Here is a 20,535-nt window from a genome sequence, read left to right as displayed (position 1 = left end):
ATTTGCATGCTCATGTTGGCACGCACACATCCACTCACCATGCACTAAAAACAACTTCATCATTCATTCATGATTACACTAAGGCCTCCAAGATGCTTTAAATTTCAGTTTCTATCCAAAAATATGACAAATCTCTGAGAATTCTTCACACATCTTAATAATGGCAGCTGTCCATTGATTGACACACAGTTATATTGAGTGTGTTTGTGCTGGATGAGGTTCAGGTAAGAGGTACAGCCGGTCCACAGAGTGTTTGGCACAGAGTGTGTCTGCAGTGTGTGATGCCGACAGTCCTGAGCCCAGGGCGGACTCAGGCTGTCTGCCTACCTGTCTCTGCCACTATCTGCTGCTTTTAATTCATACACTGGCTCCCAGAATCTATATTGCAATGCTGTTAAAAATGGCTCCACTAGGCAAAGACTGACGAAACTGTAAATCAGTGTTTCAGTGGGATTAGAATGTTGTGAAGGGTGATAATATATTGATTTGATATCAATATCGGATATGAGACTGTCTTAGATTCTGAAGAGCTGTCTTTTCTTGGTTGTAAAGACTGCATTACAATACAAGGATGACATTTTCCCGAATACACCAGCTGCTCTATCATTGGTAGCATAGTTGTGTACAGTAAGTATTCATGTTAGCATGTCTGTGTTACATGTTATTAACCTGGTCTGCAGCTGTAAAGGAGCACCACTGAAAATGCATAAACGCTCTCGGGAACAGTGGGAAAGTGATTTATCAGCCACAGTGGGATGACTTATTTTCTTGTAGAGAAGATTATCATTGCCCTTCCTACAGTTTTCATGCTCTAGTTAAATAAACTATGCCATGGGCTAACTCAGTGTGCGCTGCACTACAGATACATTGGACACTGCCTCAGGCTATGTATACTGATGATGAATGTTTTTTAATTTTACATCATAAATGGATTACCGCAGGACTGTCAAAAGGAACAAAAGGAACATTTCTATTTATTTTTCAAAGGACAAAATGCATTTAAGAAAGTTAATTTGCTTGATTGCAGCTTTGCATTGCAGTAGCCGCAGAGCAAAGGTTTACACAGTGCAGTTTGGTAAAACCAGAAGTCAACAATAATCCTGTTCTGTTTAAACCCTGTTTGCACATTTTCTTTGCTGTACTGTACCTTGCGAATTAATTCACTTCATTTTGGATTTAGCTATTGGGGTCCTAACAATAATGACAAACAAATTACATTGTAGGTTGTGTCTTTCAGTTTTTAGTTTGTATATTAAACTTTATACCCTCAGTCAATTATGAATACTCCTGTCTGTGATACCATCCCAATTTGTGTTTTAATTAAGGCATCCTGGGAGCTTGTGCACACTTATTTACTTCTCTGCCAGGCACCAACACTACAGTAGAATATTGCCTTGAATTAACCTAACACCTGCAGTTTGTCTTTTGACCAGTAGAGGGCGTAGTGGTTCTACTGGATGCTGCATACAAAGACATCATTTGTGCTTTCTGGAGCCAACAGGGTGCTGAAGAGCAGGATCCAGAAAGCTAGCAACTATGCTTTGAGGGTAAAAAAAAATGGAAAGCCTGGCGTGTGAAAATGAAGCTCAAGATTTGACAGGTCTTTCCATTACTGAGAGTCAAGGCGCTAACCAGTATTCCAAAACTTGAGTCATTTTCTTGATGTGACCCTAATTGCATTTAAATCGCTGCTGTTGGCGAGCCTAACTTCACAAAATGTTCCCTCTCTGATTCTCTCACTCTGTTGATTTTCCCTCTTCATTTTTCACAGTACTCTCCATCACTCGCCTGTCAAAATGTATCACAGAGTATAAACTCAAGACACAACTACAGCTCTGTAAGAACTGGTTAAACTCCATCCCGGCGGCGTCACATGGATTCTTGTCAGCTGCTCAATCTTGATACTTCTTAACCTGATTTAACCCTTCGAGTGGAAGGCGACATCATGAACAGCCCGTCATTGCCTACACGCTCACAAACAAAGAGGCAAACACTCACACACAACCCTGAGGTGGTCTCAATAATCCAGAAGGAGATACTCTCCTGCCAAAATCACTCATCATTCCCACATGCTGGTTGCCATGGTGACGCCTTATACATCAATCAAAGTTGCTGAGGAGTGCGTTGGTTGGTGAGAGCTATAAACAATATTTTGAGCTGCAGTAAGGAGATGACATGAAGACAAATTGCTTTGAAATCACCTCAACGTCAGAGGCCATTTCACTCACCATCCCAGTCGTTTACAGACCTCTTTTCTTATTCCAAATACTCATATGATTTAGATGTTAGCTTGGCATGATAGCTTTGTTATTGGCAGTGATGGTTGCACCAGCAGGAGTCACATTCTCTGAGAAACTTTAAGGCCCTGAGCAACAATTGCATGCAGCAATTGTCCAGGGGATGATGTGCCTGTTAAGATAAGAGCAGCAGGAAGCCCAGGCCCAGAGATAGAATGAAACTGCCTCTGTAATAGGAGAAATCACCCCTGCTGTCCTCTCTCACATTTGTATCTGATGGCAGTGGACTTGATGATTTGGTGTCACTTTAATTTCCGTATCTCTGATGGAGCAATTGTGTCATTATATTCTCCGCTAGCGAGTCACTCAGACTATCATGGACAAACAGATGTGTCACGAATGGCAGTTTGTTTGACCTGAAGTTTGTTTGTCGAGGGAGGATACATTCAGAGAGTTGTTTGCTTACATTTAATAAGACCAGTGCTTGGCAGTTTCATTGCGATTTCCCCTCCAACAACAAGCTGGAATGATTTGATCATTTGGGCCAACAAGGGCGATGCCATTCCCCTTAATTCCCTACATCAATCACAGCCTCCTTGCATGCAGCGTGTGATGATGATGTGGGACTAATTTGGCTCAGTATATCCTTTAATCTGTGTTCCATATTAATTTGTCTATTAAGAAATCATTTACGGATTGCCTTCCTGTTCCAGTTAATGTTCATGAGAGACTGTGGCGAGCCTGATGTGATGATGATGTTAATCTCTGCTGTGGTACTGTAAAAACCTCTTTGGACTTTATGAAGAGCTCATTATTAACTAATGTACAGACATGTTATCCTCAAAGGTGAACCATAGTCACACTATAACAATGCACTTTGCTCCTTTTCATTAGCAAATGTTAGATGCAGGATAACTTGTAATGTGAATGAATAACATCACTGATGGCTGCATTCCATTTCCAGGCTCTGGTGCATGTCCTTCAGTGACATGGCTTACTGGTTTGGGGATGAAGTTGACATTACTGTTATCAATTACTCCTGATTGGACCAAAAGTCTGCTGGAAGAATAGTCCCCTGTATTTAACTCCACCCACATGGTGTAGCGTGCAAATAACTACAGGAAAATAGAGACAGACAGTAGGAGTTACATTTCTTTAAAACAGTAAGGCAAGTTAACATATTCTAGTAGAAATTCAAAATACAAGTATGCACTTTAATTGAGCATGTTTTATCCCTTTGAGGCAATACACTTGCATTTTGGGAAACATGTTCCTTGCCTTCTAGCCAAGAGTATACCTCTCATGTCAGTTAAATATAAACCTTAAACAAAGAGGAAGTAAAGGAAGTTAGCTTAGCTTAGCATGAAGAGTAAAAACAATTAGTCTGATATCTCTACAGTGTAACACATATAGAATCGGAGGATGAAACCCTCTTTATTTGTCCCACACACACACAGTGACATTTGGCCTCTGCTTTTAACCCATCCTAGTACTTTGAGCAGTTGGCAATATCAATCCAACCTGGGCTTTGCTAGGCTAAATTGTGTGCATCGACTAACAACATTACATCAGAAATAGCAAAGATTAGTTGGTTTGTGATGTGTAAGTGTGTGTACTCTGTCCTTTTCGTGGAGGCATTATAGCCACGTTCACACCGTATGTACTTTAATTGTCAGCAATGTCACCCCCTCCCTCTGTCCCTTTTCTCATCCTGCGCCCCCCTCCCCCTCCTTCCACCACATCCCATCTCCCCCATATTCATTGGAGAGTCGTGCTAGGTTTAACTTTATTTTGTAGGCGTGAATTGTGTTCTGTCAGATGACCAATGGAGGGCAACCAGGAGGAGAATCGATTGGACACGGGGCTGAGCACAGAGATGCATAGTCCTGACCGAGGGGCCACTTGGTATTATTGAACCACCTTTAGAAAGTGCTATTAAGTCAGAAAATAGACCTGTGTTGGCCTTTAAGTTAATGTATTTAACATATAGCACAGAATCTTAAAACAGGTTTGAGTAAATACAAGATGAGAGTGAGGCAAATGCAGTAAGAAGCTGTCTTGGAAATCAGCCCAAATATATACATGACAGGCATCTTCATACATTCAAAAGCTCTGTGTTAACCTTCTAAAAATTGGAAGGAACAATGTATGACAACATTGTTGCTCATGTCTGCTCCCTTGTTTGGGATGCCTCTGCTGTAGTTTTTGTGCCATAGAGGTTTCAGAGCTGTCATTGAAGCAATATCACATAAATCTGTTGTCTTCTGAATTGAGACAGCCCATGTAGGCTACTCAGGGAAGTGAAAGAAGGGTCATTTGTCAAGCTGAGGCAGCTGGGAAATTGGGAAGCATACTTCGATTTACAACAAGTGAGTCATATTTTCTTTCTCCCTGCAGGAGGCTGGGATAATGTCAGACCAAGTTCCACTGTTGTCTGCGCACCTATATTTTTTTATATCTTAATGGAAAGTCCCCTCAAAAGACACCGCACAGAGGATGTTCAACCCATACCGCAACCAGGAAATGTTGATGAGGCAGCTGTTATTCTGAAGAGAAATGCATGCCAACCTTTCAGAAAATGACATTCTGCTGATAGCTCTGTTGAGCTCAGGTTAGCATCACTCTCCTTCTTATTTTCCCTATCTCTCTGGCTCTATCAGTTCAACTTTCCTATCAACTTTTTATGCAGCCTGCCAATAGGATATGAAGCATCACTGCAGGCACTTTGAGCTGTGTCGACAGAATCAATCTTGATGAATGTGTTGAACTGTGAATGTTTACAGGGAGTTTTTCTATGCTGATGTGGTTTTGAGAGCTTTTCTCAGCCAAAAAAAGTGTTGTTTTCTTTTTTTCAAATGTAAACTCTGCTTTATGCACTCAGATGCACAATGATTGTCATTTCAATTCCTTAATTGGATCATTATTGTACAATTTTTAAGGCATCATTATTGTGATTAAAAGCCTGATTAAAAATCGGAACGATGGAGACAGTACATTTTTTTAATTATAATTTCGAGGTACAGTATAATGAAGTTCTTAAATCAGCAATTTACTCATTTGGTATTTCAATTGTCAAATAATTGAAGCTGTCATTGACAAGACTATTTGTTGATTGCTTTATTCCCGTCTTGGAGATGTGTTAGATGAAAGTATTTTTGGAATCAAATGAAAAGAGATTTTCAATCAAAAACCGTCATTGTCTCTGCACGGAGAAATAACTTTTCATATGCTTTGGAAAATGACAGATGAATGCAATAGGTAGCATCCCGAGGCAGCTGCAGCCTTATAAATTGAGCAAGAGCTCTTTGATCTCCGGGATGATAGATCACGCCTTACTCTTTTTCAAAATACAGAAATGTATCATACTCTTTCATATTCCAAAACAAGCTATTTTCTTTACAGAAGCAGCATGAGCGTGGGTTTGCATATAAATAGATAAGTAACGCAGCACTATAGATAATCATTGTATTGCCCATGACATTATCAAGATTAACTGTCCTATCACACAAGGTGAAACGCATGCCTGCACGCCTTCCATCAAAGTCGAGATTAAGATGTTGTGCAGTTGCAGAGTATCATCCGCTTGTGTTGCCTGGGTCTGAGTGGGTCATGTTCACATTAACTGCCTCTGTGTGCCCCATTGCCTGTTGGAGAAATGGGGGCTGCTCAGGGGGAAATGGTGTGTCACTGATGAGGCCACACAGGTAACCCAGTGGAAAGACCCCACGTCACCAAGAGAAGATTTTCCCCTAATAACACAGCACAATTTGCACATTTGAAACACACTTACCTCATTGTATTTACGTTTTAATTAAAAAAATCCTGTAACTATTGCTCACTTGTCTAATAGGGTATGTTTTTATTTTAGTAGTAGTAGTTTGAGCTATTATAGTGTATTCTTACTTATTTATTTTTTATTTTATATGTGTATTCTAAAGATATAACATATCTTTCTACTATATCCATCTATCTATGTACTCTAGATAACTCGTGTTTTAACGTTGTCTTCCAAATCTCTCACTAACTTACTGTACACTTAAGATGACATTACACTGTGTTGTCATAGAAACCTCTTAAAACCTGAATACATCGTTTTCAAAATTAAATAAGGATGCATCTATGCAAACAAAATAAAACTTGACCTTGAAAATTATCATGATGCCGGGCAGCTTCTTAGAGACTGTGAAAACAGGCTACCTCTCGTTGCCTACAGGTAAACAGATAGGTCATAACAGTTGGACGCCGCGCCTCATCAGGATGCTAAATGCTTTTCTTCTAAGTGCCCTCATTGCTGTTAATGATTGCGGTGCAGATGGGCTTGCTCATTGGCGAATCCCAGGCACCGCCTAATCATTCTGTAACACTGGATCACACAGACAGACTCTGTGGAGTCTTTAGAACTTGCTGCGCTCACAATGAACAGACATCCTGTTCTGCCAGGCTTTTTGATTGAACATACAGAACGGATTTCCCCCTGTTGGGTTGGACATGTAAATTATGCACAAGGTAATTAAAGGGGAGCAAAAGCAAGTAAAATATTACATTACATTTCATTTAGCTGACGCTTTTATCCGAAGCGACTTACAATCAGTGCATTCGACCAAGAAGATACAAACTTGAAGAAAACAGAATCATATAAGTACATCAGGTTTCATAGAGCCAAACGATTTTAAGTGCTACTCAACTGGCTTTAGATAAGCCAGTCCTTTGTTAGTATATAAGTGCCTTGTTAGTATGTAAGTGCTTAGTTAGTATATAAGTGCTTTTTACTTTTTTTTTTTTTTTTTTTTTTGTTAGAGGATAATAACAACTTAACTTTGTGCAAAAACAAACCAATGATCATTTCAAATGTATTTTCTGTGCATAGATTGCAAGCCAGAAAGCTGGGGAATTCAATACTTTTCATAGATGTGAATGTGTTTGACTCTGTGTGATTCCCTGTCATGGCTTGGCAATCAATGTAGTGTTTTCTTGCTTTCTACCCATTGCATGCTGGGAAAGAGTCAAGATTCAAGGCTTTATTGTCATGTGCACATTAGCTACAGTTAGATATGGAAATGAAAAACTTAAGTCACAGGCTCCTCAAACATTGCAACGTGAATATAGGACATAAAACAAATAAAACAGATACAATAGTGCAAGTCAAAGGGTCCCGTCCTCACTAATGAACCATAAGGAAAATATGTATAGTTAAAACAAGGCATTGCTTCCATTGCACAGCTGCAACTGCTGTGTTGCAGGGATGTCAGGAATCTGGGGCGATGATGTGCCAGCTTCTCAGACATCCTCCACACTGCAGGCTGTGATGAAAAACAAATAATAACATCAGATTTCTTTCCCCTGTGCACTTCACTTACCTACTGCATTATATAGTTTTCCTTTAAAAATAAACTTGCCTTTAAAACAATCCAGCAATTTAGCTTTCATCCGAAATAGCGTATTCACAGAGGATTCTGTGCTATCTCCAACATGCTTACATAACACTGTGCACAATTGACTGATATTCTTGAGATTATTATACATCTTGAGACAAATGACTGAAATCACTGAACACAGCAACCATTTTTTTTTTTTCAGGATTCGCCAGTTGCACCAATTTCAAGGACATTATTTCATGCAAAAATGTATCAAATGTGCTTAGCTAATAATTATAATCTCCTTGACCGGTTGTGACACCTCGCTCTTTCTCTTTCTATTGCTCTCTCACACATGCATTTATAGCAGAGAGAGATGACAGAGGTGCAAAGAACGTTTCATTCCTGGCATCTTAAGCTTTTCTGCACGATTGGCCTTTGGCGAAGTAAAGAAGTGTAGACACCTAAGAATGCCAAGCATAAACTCAGCGACTCTGTAATGTTCGAGGGAGAAAAAAGCAGAGAAGAAAGACAAAGCAAACACAAACATTCAAGCCTCTGGAGACGGAGGAAAGCAAAGCAAAGCTGCCTGGCAACAGCACTCATTTTGGCATGGCTTTCATCTGGGCTTGGCCTTTTGACAACAGATGCAATTGAAGCTATCTTCACAGCATGCATTATTATTTGTCTCAAAGGTCATTCATTCAGAATGTTGAGTTATAGGGGGAAGAGGTGAAGGGGTAATGTGCTCATCCTGGTAAAAGCAGGCCTTGATGAATAATAGAGGAACTGTGTATTTGTGCGTGTGTGATACATACATATGTATTCATCAGTATGCATGTGCTGCATGTGGGATTACATGTGTTTGCCTGCATTGTATCTTTACACGCCCGGTTGCCTGTGTGTGTGTGTTGTGTGTGGTTGTGCATGAATTTCTTTTTGGCTCTGAATTTGAGCAGCAGCGTATGCCTGCCTTACTGTCTGTTCTCTGTGATCTCTTCATGAACTCAAAACTCGTATCCACGTCTGCCACTCCATCTACTCTCCATGATGACTCCCATCAATTTCCATAATCATCCTTTTACTCTCCTTTATTATCGGTCTTCCATCTTTCCCGTCTCTCCAGCACTTTCTCATCTCCCTCTTATCTCCTCCTCGTCTCTCCAGAAGATCGCCTCAATGCACATTGCAGCAAAGCCGGCTCAAACTTCAGTCCAATTCTTCTACATGAATATTTCATTTACTTTTTGTAAATTGTTTTTTTTTAGCTGTAAACAAAGTTCATGCAAAGTAAGAATTGGAATTTGGCCTAATTTGTGAAGTTCACAAACTAGCTAATTGGTTACTCTCAAATCAAAGGGGCTAAAACTGGACATGATGAACAACTTGTTTTATACTTTCAACAGAAAAAACATGAATTCCCTTTAAAACCAATAAGTTCTGATTAGTAACATGCAACATCTGTTTAAACATTCCCATAAATTACCCAAAGCGATGGGTATTGAAATGAGTTGTGATACATTAACACAAAAAAATCCTAATTGGAATTCATGATTTTGAAAGTCAGTAATGAAATCACATTGCTGCTTGTTTACAAACCGGTCCTCTGATTGTACACTGCTCCAGGGGTAACCTTTATGGAAGATGAAGCACCGTGCAGTGGGATAGGTTAATGCAAAAACAACAATTAGTATGAATATTAATCAGACAAGGAGCAATAAAGTTTTAGAAAGCACTGAGCATAGTCAATATTATTTTTCTCTGGTGGATTTAAAGGTGGTTAGAAGGAGTGTCTCTGAGTCAAAACCTAGAGATAACACCTTCTGCATGCTTGCTTAAAACTGTTTTCATATGCCTGTCAGAATTATTTAATATTGTAAAACACTCTTTGTTCACAGCTATTTACCTCAGCTAAAGTAATATGGATCAGTCTGTTCTTAGTAACTACCGACCCATATCTAACCTCTCCATCTTACATTAGTTAAGATCAAATACAAAGTTGTTCTTGAACACGGTAATACTTTCGTCAAAAATCTATTATATTTTTGAGACTTCACAATCCGAGACCAACACAAAATAAAGAACAAGTGTTGAATGATATAAGAAATAACTAAATTAAGCTTTCAGTCCTTTTTTTCTTTGACTTCTTATTAGTGAGTTCCAGTATTGGTTTCAGGTGTTCTGTTCTAATTCTGATTTACGTAAAAGTGTTAGGCCTACTATATATGCAGAAAATGTAAGAGGGGATGAGGAAAATATATTCTCTTCACTGTGACTTGTAACAATGTTGTTTCTATCTACACTTTTACAGCTGTTGCACTTTTGTTTTTCTACCTTTGGGAACTGAGATAAATCAATAACACTTCCTACCTCTGCCTCATTGTTATATGAAACTGTGCAAGCCCAAAATTGATGTACACTATAAATCTAAAACTAGAGCATTTGTTTGAAATGTTAAAAAAAAGTTGTTTTATTCCAGCTTTCAAGGCTTCGGGGGAAGTTGGGAAAGTACATCCTGAGTTTAAGAGAATGATGAATGCTGTGTTCTTGTCTTTGCTGGGGGACATAATAATGATGAGACACATCAATCTTTATTACCATCCAACCTCCCAGTCCAGAACATCCAAGGGCAACATAAATATTGCACTCACAGAGAACATTTATCTTCACACACCTGAGTATAGCTTCCATCTGCAAGGAGACAAGTTCTCTTTTAGGTTTTGAAGTATGTGCACGTTTTTTTTGCTTTGTTATTCTTTATGGGAATGGCAAGTGAATCATTCTATATAAAGCCAACTTTAATCCGAGTAATAAAGGTTTTATTTATAGCGAGCAATAGAATGACTCAATCTTCATACAGAATAGGGGATAATCCTTATTTCAATCAGTAGCACATCATTTACTATGGTAACATTGGTGGACTCATCCGTCTATCTAGCCAGAGTTGCGCTGTGATTGGCTTAAAGACGTAAACCACCGCCCCTTCGTACCTGTCGATCTGTGACAGGTCGGTGAAGCTCTCTGACGCCCCGCCCACCGCGTCCCTCCCGCCCCTTTCCACCGGCGTTAAATCGTGAAGCGAATTGACTGTTGCAGGCTCGGTATGTGGCGCATGAGTATGCGTTTCGGGATGTAACGGCTGTTTCTCGGAGTACTCTCACTGAATTAAAACATATTTATATATCAGGGTGGCTCAGAAGATAGGAAACCTAAGAAGAGCGGACACAAACTAAGGGAGTTTACGACAGCGCGGAGTGGAGGGAGACACGGGAGCGTGGCAGGAGGGACGACCTAGCAAATCCAACCGACACCGCACGCAGAAATGGCGGAGCACCACGCAGCAGGCGACGGCAAGCACAAAGCGTCCACCAATGCCGGTGGCTCGGTGCACGGGAACAGCCGACCCGGCGCCGCGGGTGGAGGAGGAGGAGGGGGGAAAGTAGGCCTGTCTGGTGGACTCACACAGCCGGCAGGGTGGCAGTCTTTACTCTCCTTTAGCATTCTCTTCCTGGCCTGCCTGGCCGGATTCAGCTCAAGACTTTTCGCGGTGATCCGGTTCGAGAGCATCATCCACGAGTTTGATCCATGGTAAGCTAGCTCACGTCTGTCAGGTTTGTCAGGTTTCCTGGTTACAATTGCTTCCAGTGACAATCAAAGACAGAGGGGGATGTGCAAATCTCAGTAAAGGGGGGGGTCATTCAAAATTGCATATGTGTTTTTCTTTTGTTGTACTGTTTAAAAGTAATCAGCGAGTATTTTGATCACCGATTTTAACTACTGTTTAGATGCCAGTGATCGTTACCTCCTCGAGAATGATTCCCCATATTGACCAACGACAGGATTATATTGGTCTAATACTTTGAATATGAGCTCAGTGGCCTGATGTGTACCCTTACATTGACATGTTAACAAGAGAACGGAATGAAACGCATCCAGCTGATCCGGTACGACCACTTTTGTTAAACGATGCCAAAAACGCTGAATAATAGCTGTAGTGAGCGGTGTAAGTAGCCTACAACTGCAGGGACAACTTTGTTTAGGTTGTAGGGAAACATGTGCAAGTAATGCATGATTTCTCTGTCCTCTGCGTGATTTAATTTATTGAAAATCCTGTGTGAGTGGAGGAAGTTGAAATGATCGTTGTTCCTTAAATGAAGATTATCGCTTCAGCGGTTGTCGATATGATAGATTGACTGTTTTTCCTGCTGGAAAAAATCCTCTCAGAGTTTAACCCAATTTGCTGAGTTGGTAGACAACATGCACACTGGATTGTAAGGTTCTCCTGCAAATTACAGCCAGTGCACATCATAACAGGGGTCTGTTTATAACCCGGAAGCCAAATGATCCGGTCTGGTGTGCCTGTCATCACAATGAGGATTATTCCGCTTTGTAACTGTGTCACATGGGCTCTCAAGTGTCCGCCGTCTGGTTGCAAAGCATCCCCTAGCTGCTGTCCTATACTCTGTGGCATCCAACCAGGCGGCACGACTGATGCATTCATTTATTAATTTTCAAGGACAGGTGCTCCATCTCGTTCAGGGTGACACTTGCCACTTCAATTATATTGATAACTTTATTGCATTTACAGCCAAGGGCCAAGGCTTCCTCTTAGGAGAGGGTCCACACGGTTCAGAGGAACTTGATCCTGATTTAAGACAAGGACCTGACTGTTGATGAGGGGTCCCAAGTGTCACATATTCTTGTTTGCTTACAGCTTTTCTATTACTTATTAACAACCTGGTCAGACACTATTATTTATGGTATCCTTCCTACAATCAACACTAAATTCGTTTTGCCATCAGTTCAAACTGCACAGTTCTTTGGCTAGATGTCAATGAAAAGATAGAAAAGGGGATTTTTTTATTTTCACAAGTTTCAAAAAACCTTTCAGCTAAGTCTACAATCTACATCTGTTGTTCTCAAAAAAAATATTTGTAATGTAGTTAACGTTTTAGTGTGATTCACTTGGTTATCAGAAGGAGCATCAGATACTGCATGACATTATTTTGATTGGAAAATATATTTATCCTTGTCTTGCAACATCCAAACCCCCTCTTTTGACCCTATGTGTAACCCTGATCTGCTAGCTGAGAGCCCCTGCGTGCATTTTACAATCATTAACACTCTCAGGAATTCTTAAGTGTTTATAGCTGTGGATAACATTAGTTTTTGCATAGATTAACACATAAACCTGACCCCAGTTGATAATGTGTTTCCCAAGAATGTTAAACAGGCTGCTATGCAAAGATTTATTCTGGTACCTTTTGTTGACTCTTAAACGCAAGATTGGTCTGCATCGCTCTAAAAAACAGGTTTTCTATGATCATGCTGCATCACATATTATAATTTCCTCACCTTTTTTGACAGTGAGAAAAGAAAAACAGATTTTGTACAACTCCAGGCACACAGGATCCTGATTGGAAGTGGCCCTCACTCCCAGACACACATGATTACTGCTGTTGTCGTCTGGATGCTCTTATTGATTTTCCTCTGCACAGAGCTTGAAATCATCTCCAGCTAACCAGTACGTTAAATAAACTAGCAATTTGAAGAATGAAAATTGGATTTCAAAGCACCAAAATGTCAAGCTTATTTTGCAATATGCAAACACAAATATGTAGGCGAGCCCCCTGATATGACTTGCCTGTTATCTGGCTGTGTTCATTATGTTTCCTAATATTTGTTGATTATTTCCAGGACCAGAGAGGCTTTGGTTGACATTCAAGTGAGATTTTGTTTGTCTTCTCCATTCCCGAAAGCAATTAATTTCTAAAGTTGTGTCCTGAATTGAAAATGCATTTCATTTTCTTTAACTAACTCAAGGCTACAAGTCACTGGATGTTTCTGCTAAAATATTCATCATATACTTTGACATGTAGATGTGGAACTCCTCTGCCCTGCTTATACATATATATTAAAGCAGACTACCATTATATGCCAAACTGGGTGCTCTGCAGAAGAGTAACAATAGTTTCTCTTTACTGGGTTGACTTATACAAATACTCTGTCTAGTTTATACAAATAGTGGAAAGAATAATATTACTAGACCAAAAGCTGTATGGTGAGGCACATGCATGTGTGTATGGGAGAACACAGGGGAATGAGGAGTCAATTTTTTCCCCATCTCAGTTATGTCAAGCAATGCAGCTTGTTCTGACAGTAGTGTGAGGCAGTGTTTCCGCTTGAAATGACGAAAAGGTCAAGGACATCCCTCTGTTGGAGGGGCAAAGGAGCCTGGTGGGATTCTTTTCGGAGTATTGAAGATCGTTTCGTATCTTGGACCCACGGTGCCTGCCACAGGACAACACGGAACGTGCACGATTTGGACGCGATGAGCGGTGGAGCACGCGCGTGAACTGCGAGCCTCGCAGCGGCGAAACTGAGGCTCCATGGTAAACTGTGGTAACAAGAGCCGGCTCTTCTTCTTAGTAAGCCGAGCCAAATGATCCGGCTCACTACAAAGAGCCGTAATTCCCATCACTAACGTAAAGAGATATTGTCTATAAGGGACGGCTAAATTCAAAATTGAAGTCACGTGACACAACGTGCCGTCACAACCATATGCATATGTTATAGCCTCAATAAAGTCAAAGCCTCATAAATGTGTATGCCGCCGAATTGATGAACGCTTTGGAAGTATGTTGAAGTTTAGACTTATCGACTCTCAAATGGTGTTGCACGTTTTTGGCCTATCTGCGCACCTGCCCCAATTGTACTGGTAAATATGCAACATGTTTACCACACAAATACATGTATCATCATTTATAGCGGCAGTAATGTTTTGGCTTGGACAGGTGTAATATTCTTTGGACAAAAACATGCAGAGAATTCCCATAATGGCACTAAGCGGCCATTATGCTGATTTTAAAATGGTGTATATTTGTGATTTTACGGCTTTGGCTAACCAAAGTCCGACCAGGTGCACCAGGTTTGCAGTTTTCTACAGAATCAATGATCCAAATAACTTGACCCTCAGCACTGCACTTTATCTCGTCGTCAGCTACACACTCACCAAGCACGAAGAAGATCTTCCCCCGTTGGAGAGATAATCGAAACTTGGATAAATACAAAAATAGTTAAAAAATTGCTTTGGTCAAATAAGTGATTGTCTTTTTATACAAGATTAGACATCCATATATGTCTTGAAGTTGTTTTGGTCAGATACAAATTATATTTTGAGTTTAAGTTAAGAGACAGATGTGATTGTAGTATTTGTGCCATGCCATATGCTTCTGTAGCATTTCTGTGCCATCTGCGTGCAAACTCACGACAGCAGCGTTACCAGGTTAATAGAAGATTTAGCCCAAGAGCCATTGGAAAACTGCCTAATGTGCTCTGAAACTATCCAAACACATTGCTTCGTTCCTCCTTTCTCTTTGAGCTGCTCCTGCTGCTTGCATTCATGCTCCCTTTTTACCTCTCCTCCTACCTCTTGTACTCCGCAAAATATGGGTGCTGCAGTTTTAAATATTCCTTATGAACTTGTACAACCCACTTTCATTGGCTCTGTCAATCCCCTGGTCATCCCGGGAACTTCCATAACTTGCAGCTCCAATGGCACCACCGATGAACGTGATAAAGATTTTTTTTGGTGGCAGTGTCATGACTTCATGTAGGACACAAAGAAAAATATCCAGGAATATTCAACAGCTTTTGATTGTTAATCGGAAGACAAAGGATGTGTGATTTAATATCTGAAATATCAGTTGTTTGTCTCAAACAACACTTTAATATCAGTTAAGGCCTCAGAAAATACTTTTATGTGTTTTTGACCTCTTTTATAACACAGTCTTTGCTGCTGAAAGTGCTTTGTTATGAATTCAACCCACAATGGGTGCTATCAAATTGGCTTTTTTTTTCTCTTTTTTTAAGTGATGGGGATTATCAGCTATTATGTGTGTGTTTTCTCCCCTCCTGCCTTTTGACACACACAAATGATGACATGTATCTAAAAGTAGATTGGGCCCTGCCAAAGGCTGCTGCTGGCACAGCACCACCTGAGCTAGTGCAGTAGTGTGGGAAAACTGAGAATAAGTCATGATTGATCTTCCTACCAGACACTTGGCTGCAGCTGTGATCTCTGCCTAAACTCCCTTGCCGACTGTCCAACAGCTTATGAAATATTCAGTGTTCGGACGGTGTCCAGTTACCTGCAGCCGAAAAGGTTCGAGTGGGTGCCCATCCTCGGTTAATATAGAACGGTTGCCTAGAATTACATTATTCTTTGTTTAATAGTTTAGAGTTACCACAGCAACGTATTAGCCATTTCACAGCAGTGCCAAAGGTAATGACTATTTTGGCTCCGGCTCTTTAGTCTCCACTCAAGCCTTGCAGGCCAGGAGTCCTTCCACTCAAACTATATCACAACACATATGGCGCATTTCCACTACAGCGCGGAGCTCGCTTTAAGCGTGCCGAGCCGTGGGGGCCCGTTTTTGGTTGCGTTTCCACTTAGCGTAGCACCGGCTAGCGGGTACTATTTCACAGTTTATCTGGCCCCATAAAATCGAGGTTCTTTCCGGGCCAACAACCAGGCTGAGTCGGGCTGAGTATGCTAAACTAGAGAGAGAATCGCTGGCAAGGGGGCTACAACTACAACAAGATGAACATATTTGACCGTGATTTAATTGTAATACACATTTCAAAATGATGCCGAAGTAACAACATACTGATACCGGTTAGTAAAAACCATGAATTAATGCTTTGACAAGACGGCAGGCGAAAAACCTTTTAAAATGCGTGTTGTCTAAATGGAGATTGGCTAAGCTAACGCAGTATATGCTCCGACCGTCCACACTCACAACGGCCTATACAGACATAAATAAAGCAGCGACTGTACTCGCCATGACACAGACAGTCTGTGGTGTGTACTTGTTTAACTTTTGTCTAGTTTCTGAACAGATATGAGGAGCTGTGAGCTTGAGTGCTAACAGCTAACGGCTGATGTTGGTTTTCTGGGGTTCTCATTGAAGATGACGTCACGGCTCCGCCTACACTGCGTTACTATAGATACTACCCCAGTTCCTAAACTGTAATGGAAATGCGCCATAAAGTGAGCCAGTCCTAACGAGGCCTAGCCATACCGAGCGAGGCCGTGTAGTGGAGATGCGCCATTACAGGACACGGGAAAGCTAACAGCCTAACACCCTAAAACATTTGTATTCACCATTGCAGAGTGTTTTTATCTAGGGTGGGCCTCCCTGCAGACTAGTGTCAGACATAGCAGGGGAGTCTGTGAATTGAAGGTCTGCTGTATGGTGTGTATAAGACTGAGAGAGACTGATTTCTTCCAGGGTACCTAGGGGAAAGTTTAGATGCGTTGAGATGGGAAGGAGCATACAGCGCTGGGAGACAGATTATTACAAAGGCAAACAAACGAAACGACCCTATGTCATACTAGATTCAGTAGTAACCCCTATTTGTTCTAAAGGGGACTGGGTTAAATGTCATTTATCTTTTTAAGACGATATCCAATACAGTTCTTAAGGTTTGCTAATTCACACGACTACTCAGTTGACTGTCCTCCTCAGGTCTGGCTGTGTAATTTTGGGCTGTTCAGCTTTTTGCATGCTCCAGGCTGCCGTTTCAGGACATAATAAAGGGCAATATACTGTACCACATAAATGTGAAAAGCACCGGTCGATTCATTCACACTGACTTGTAACTGATGCCCTAGTTTCTATCCCACAATTTGCCTGTCAGCTAATTTGGTGAGGCCATTCTCAAAGTGCTGGCAAGATTGCCACCTAACAAGAGGTGCTTGTCAGCAGCCCGGAGGGCATGAGAGTCACAGACGCCTTGATGGAGGATAATGACACTGAGAGATAGGCCAATATGTTAGCGTGATGAATTGCCTCTGCTGAGCATTCACCGCAATATTTTTGCTTGTGTGCTCACCTGCACATTATAAGCTTCACGGGTGTTCGGAGCCAGTGTAAGTGTTTGTTTAATATAACACTTAATTACATGGGGTGGGAGAGGTTCAGCGTAACCCGCTGTTTGCACAAGCTACAGGACATTGTAGCGATGGCTATTTTTCATTTCATATTACCTTGAGGTGGTCCTTTGCCCCACCCTTAGCTCAACCACAGGCCTTTTGCTAGTTTTGGCAGCCATTGCTAATAAGATTTTAAGAGCATCAGACGACGTTCAGGATTGTGTTCCAACTCTTTATTTGTTATTGGAGGCTAAAGAATCTTATTGTGTACTACTATACTACTTTGAAACATGGCAGCAGTGCAACACAAGCCAGCGATTACACCCAACCCTGCTTCTTACATCTCTGCGTTTAGCATGTAGATGGCAGTGCTTCCTGAACTCTACATTCCCTAAACAGCAGGCCTCCACAGTTAATTAGATTACTCTTTAACGCCGTTTCCACATTATTGAAATTTGGATGCCAACAGATTGGATGCCAACAGAGCAGATCACACTGAGAAGAGCACTGATGCGGATGAAAAAGTTAATGGACCTGACTAAAAAGAAATGTTGCTTTTGCCGTAGTAATAAGGAAGATAAATCAGGTGTATTAAAAGATCTCAAGTTCTACATTTTGACAAGGGCTCTCAACAAAATTCAGATATATACTCAAATTGTAAAAAAAAAAAACAGACATTTGAGTATAAAAACTCATATTTCATTGTAATGAGGAAAACATGTATCACCACTGCACTAAATGCACCACATTAATTAATGAAATGTAATTTTAGTACAAGCTGCACAAGGAATAGTTCACAACCGTAATGATGGCTGAGAACCTGACAGCGCTAGTTCTGACTGCTTTGGTATCTGTATATTTAGGACAGTTTGCTCGTAATTGAAACACTTAGTATTGTGGGTAGTTTCCTGACAGCTGCTGATAGCTGAAGTGTGCTGCCATTGTTGTTGCACAGAACTGAACCGCTGTTTTGACACTGGAGTTTTCTTCAGATTGTTCAGCTTTGAAAATGCTATACTTCAAAAGGTAGGAAAAATGCTGACAAAGGAAAAATAAGACTGAAATAAATTGACTATGCAAGTTGTTTTATGTTGATACAGTTGAATTTCGAGGTGTGCTTTAGAAGGTAAACACTGACATTGTCGTATCACAGCCTGTATTGTTGCTCTCTTTTTTTTACCTTTTTAGTTTGGATATAAAAGTGTTAAATGAAATAGCATTCTGTCTTTATACTGTATCCTCAACTGGAACTGATATTGGAGTGAGTCCAGGAACAAACCTCGATAGCAGAACTAAGTTTATCCCTCGTGATCTCATCTACAGAAAATGCTTCAGGAAACCGTGGACAAACTTCACTCAAACATCTGTGTGGAGATGTGCGGTTGATGCCGCTTTTGTCAAGCTGTTAGTTCTGTGTTGTCATGGGCGCTTTGATGTGATTGCTGTTCCATGACCAACCCGGCCTGCAGAACCCATCCGACTGGGGGAAAACAGAAGAAGCGACGCGTCCGCTTGACAAATGCAATCGTTGTAATTGACGGCACTCCCTTTGAATGCGAGTGTGTTTTCCTAAAGCGAATGTTCTGTGCATCAGAAGTAGAAATGTGTGACCAGTCGGCTGTCAGTCATTATGCTTTGAGTTTCATCCAAAGACAGCGTTCCACTCTTCCGCCTCTGTGAAACGGAACTAGTAATATTGGCCCACGTTTACAGGATCTTTAGAAAAATGCTTTGTGAAGATATCCTTGCATGTTTTCTCCCAGTATGTCGCGCTCTGTAAAAGAACAAACATTAAAAGACTGGCTTGTGTAAATGATGCATGTGCACAGTCGAGTCAGTAGGGCTTTTCCTGAGGGGAAACATGTGAAACCCAATATGTACTTGTTATGAGAGTCTTGGTCTGTGCTTACTGAAGAGTATTGTTAGTCAGAATTGTCGAATATTGGATCTCTCTCTGGATGGTCGTGGGGCAGGGGGAACAGAGGGGATCTGTGCTTATCATACATCCCCTTCTCTTACTGACAGGAGTCAGCGTATAGCTCTGTGGGCGAGCGCACCTGCATACAGAAGAGAAGGAGAGAGAAACTGTGGTAGGAGGCGGAGAGGAAGAGAAGAAATGACTGCCTGCCAGGCATCCAATCTGAGGGAGGTTTTGGTGGTGGAGCCAAAGAGATTTCATTGTTCCAAGAACTGCCTCATCAGTTTATTTGTGTGTGCATGTTTACGTGTAATGTTGGTACTTAATGTTTTTTATGCAGGAAGGATAGGGTTGATTTGTGTTTTTGTCTGCCTTTCGGCCTCAGGTTAAATTGAATGTCTTCTGTAGCTGATAGTCTACTTACAACAGAGCCCATTTAATAAGATATGCTGCTCAAAGCATCTCTAAAGCATTACTGAATAGTTCAACTGGCTCAACGCAGCTTATTCTTGAGTAATTTTCCCCCTTTATATTAATCCCTTCCTCCAACATGTTGCAGAAACTCCCTAGGAATCCACTGTTTAGCATGCACAGCTAACCCAGGTAGATAGCTAAGAACTGGATTAATCAGATGATTCCTAAAGCGGGAGTTATTATGAAAGTCAGGCAGTTGTAGCCTCTCTGAGCTGTTTTGTTTGGCACCTCTTAAATGTGTCGTGTTGTCATTTATATTCTGTCATGTCTTCATTGGAAGTCTTTTATCCCCGTTCCTCATTTCAATTTAAGATTTCTGTGAGCGTCTTGCATATTTTAGTATTTTATGCATATGTCTCACTTATTTAGTTTACAAAGTGTTGTTGTTGTATGACATTATTGTAATTTGACACCGTCTGTTTCAGGTTTTTATCTCTATGCAAATGAAGTAAACCCATCACTAAAGCTAATCTCAGATGTGATTGCATTTCCTAGAAAGGGTTACATGGCGCCTTCTGCCTCTGTTTTGCAGATGTCGCATTAGTCCTTCAGAATTGTGTATTGTCTCAGAATATCTTCGCGCTCTGCTGGAAGTGCCATCCTTTCAGTTCTGTC

At 40.9% G+C, this 20,535-nt stretch overlaps 1 protein-coding gene across 1 annotated transcript in view; it reads left to right on the top strand.

The window, feature by feature from the left end:
- Positions 1-10,662: 10,662 nt before the first annotated feature.
- Positions 10,663-20,535, top strand: part of LOC117477539 (dolichyl-diphosphooligosaccharide--protein glycosyltransferase subunit STT3B) — a 72,604-nt gene continuing 62,731 nt past the window's right edge. The window contains exon 1 of the mRNA XM_034124218.1: positions 10,663-11,179. Coding sequence (XP_033980109.1) covers positions 10,914-11,179 — 266 coding nt within the window. The 5' untranslated portion in view covers positions 10,663-10,913. The remainder of the gene's footprint in view (positions 11,180-20,535) is intronic.

The sequence above is a fragment of the Trematomus bernacchii genome, unplaced genomic scaffold (assembly GCF_902827165.1).
Source record: "Trematomus bernacchii unplaced genomic scaffold, fTreBer1.1, whole genome shotgun sequence".
Classification (NCBI taxonomy): domain Eukaryota; kingdom Metazoa; phylum Chordata; class Actinopteri; order Perciformes; family Nototheniidae; genus Trematomus; species Trematomus bernacchii.
The sequence above is the reverse complement of the archived record's forward strand: the minus strand, read 5'-3'. Positions and strand labels throughout refer to the sequence as shown.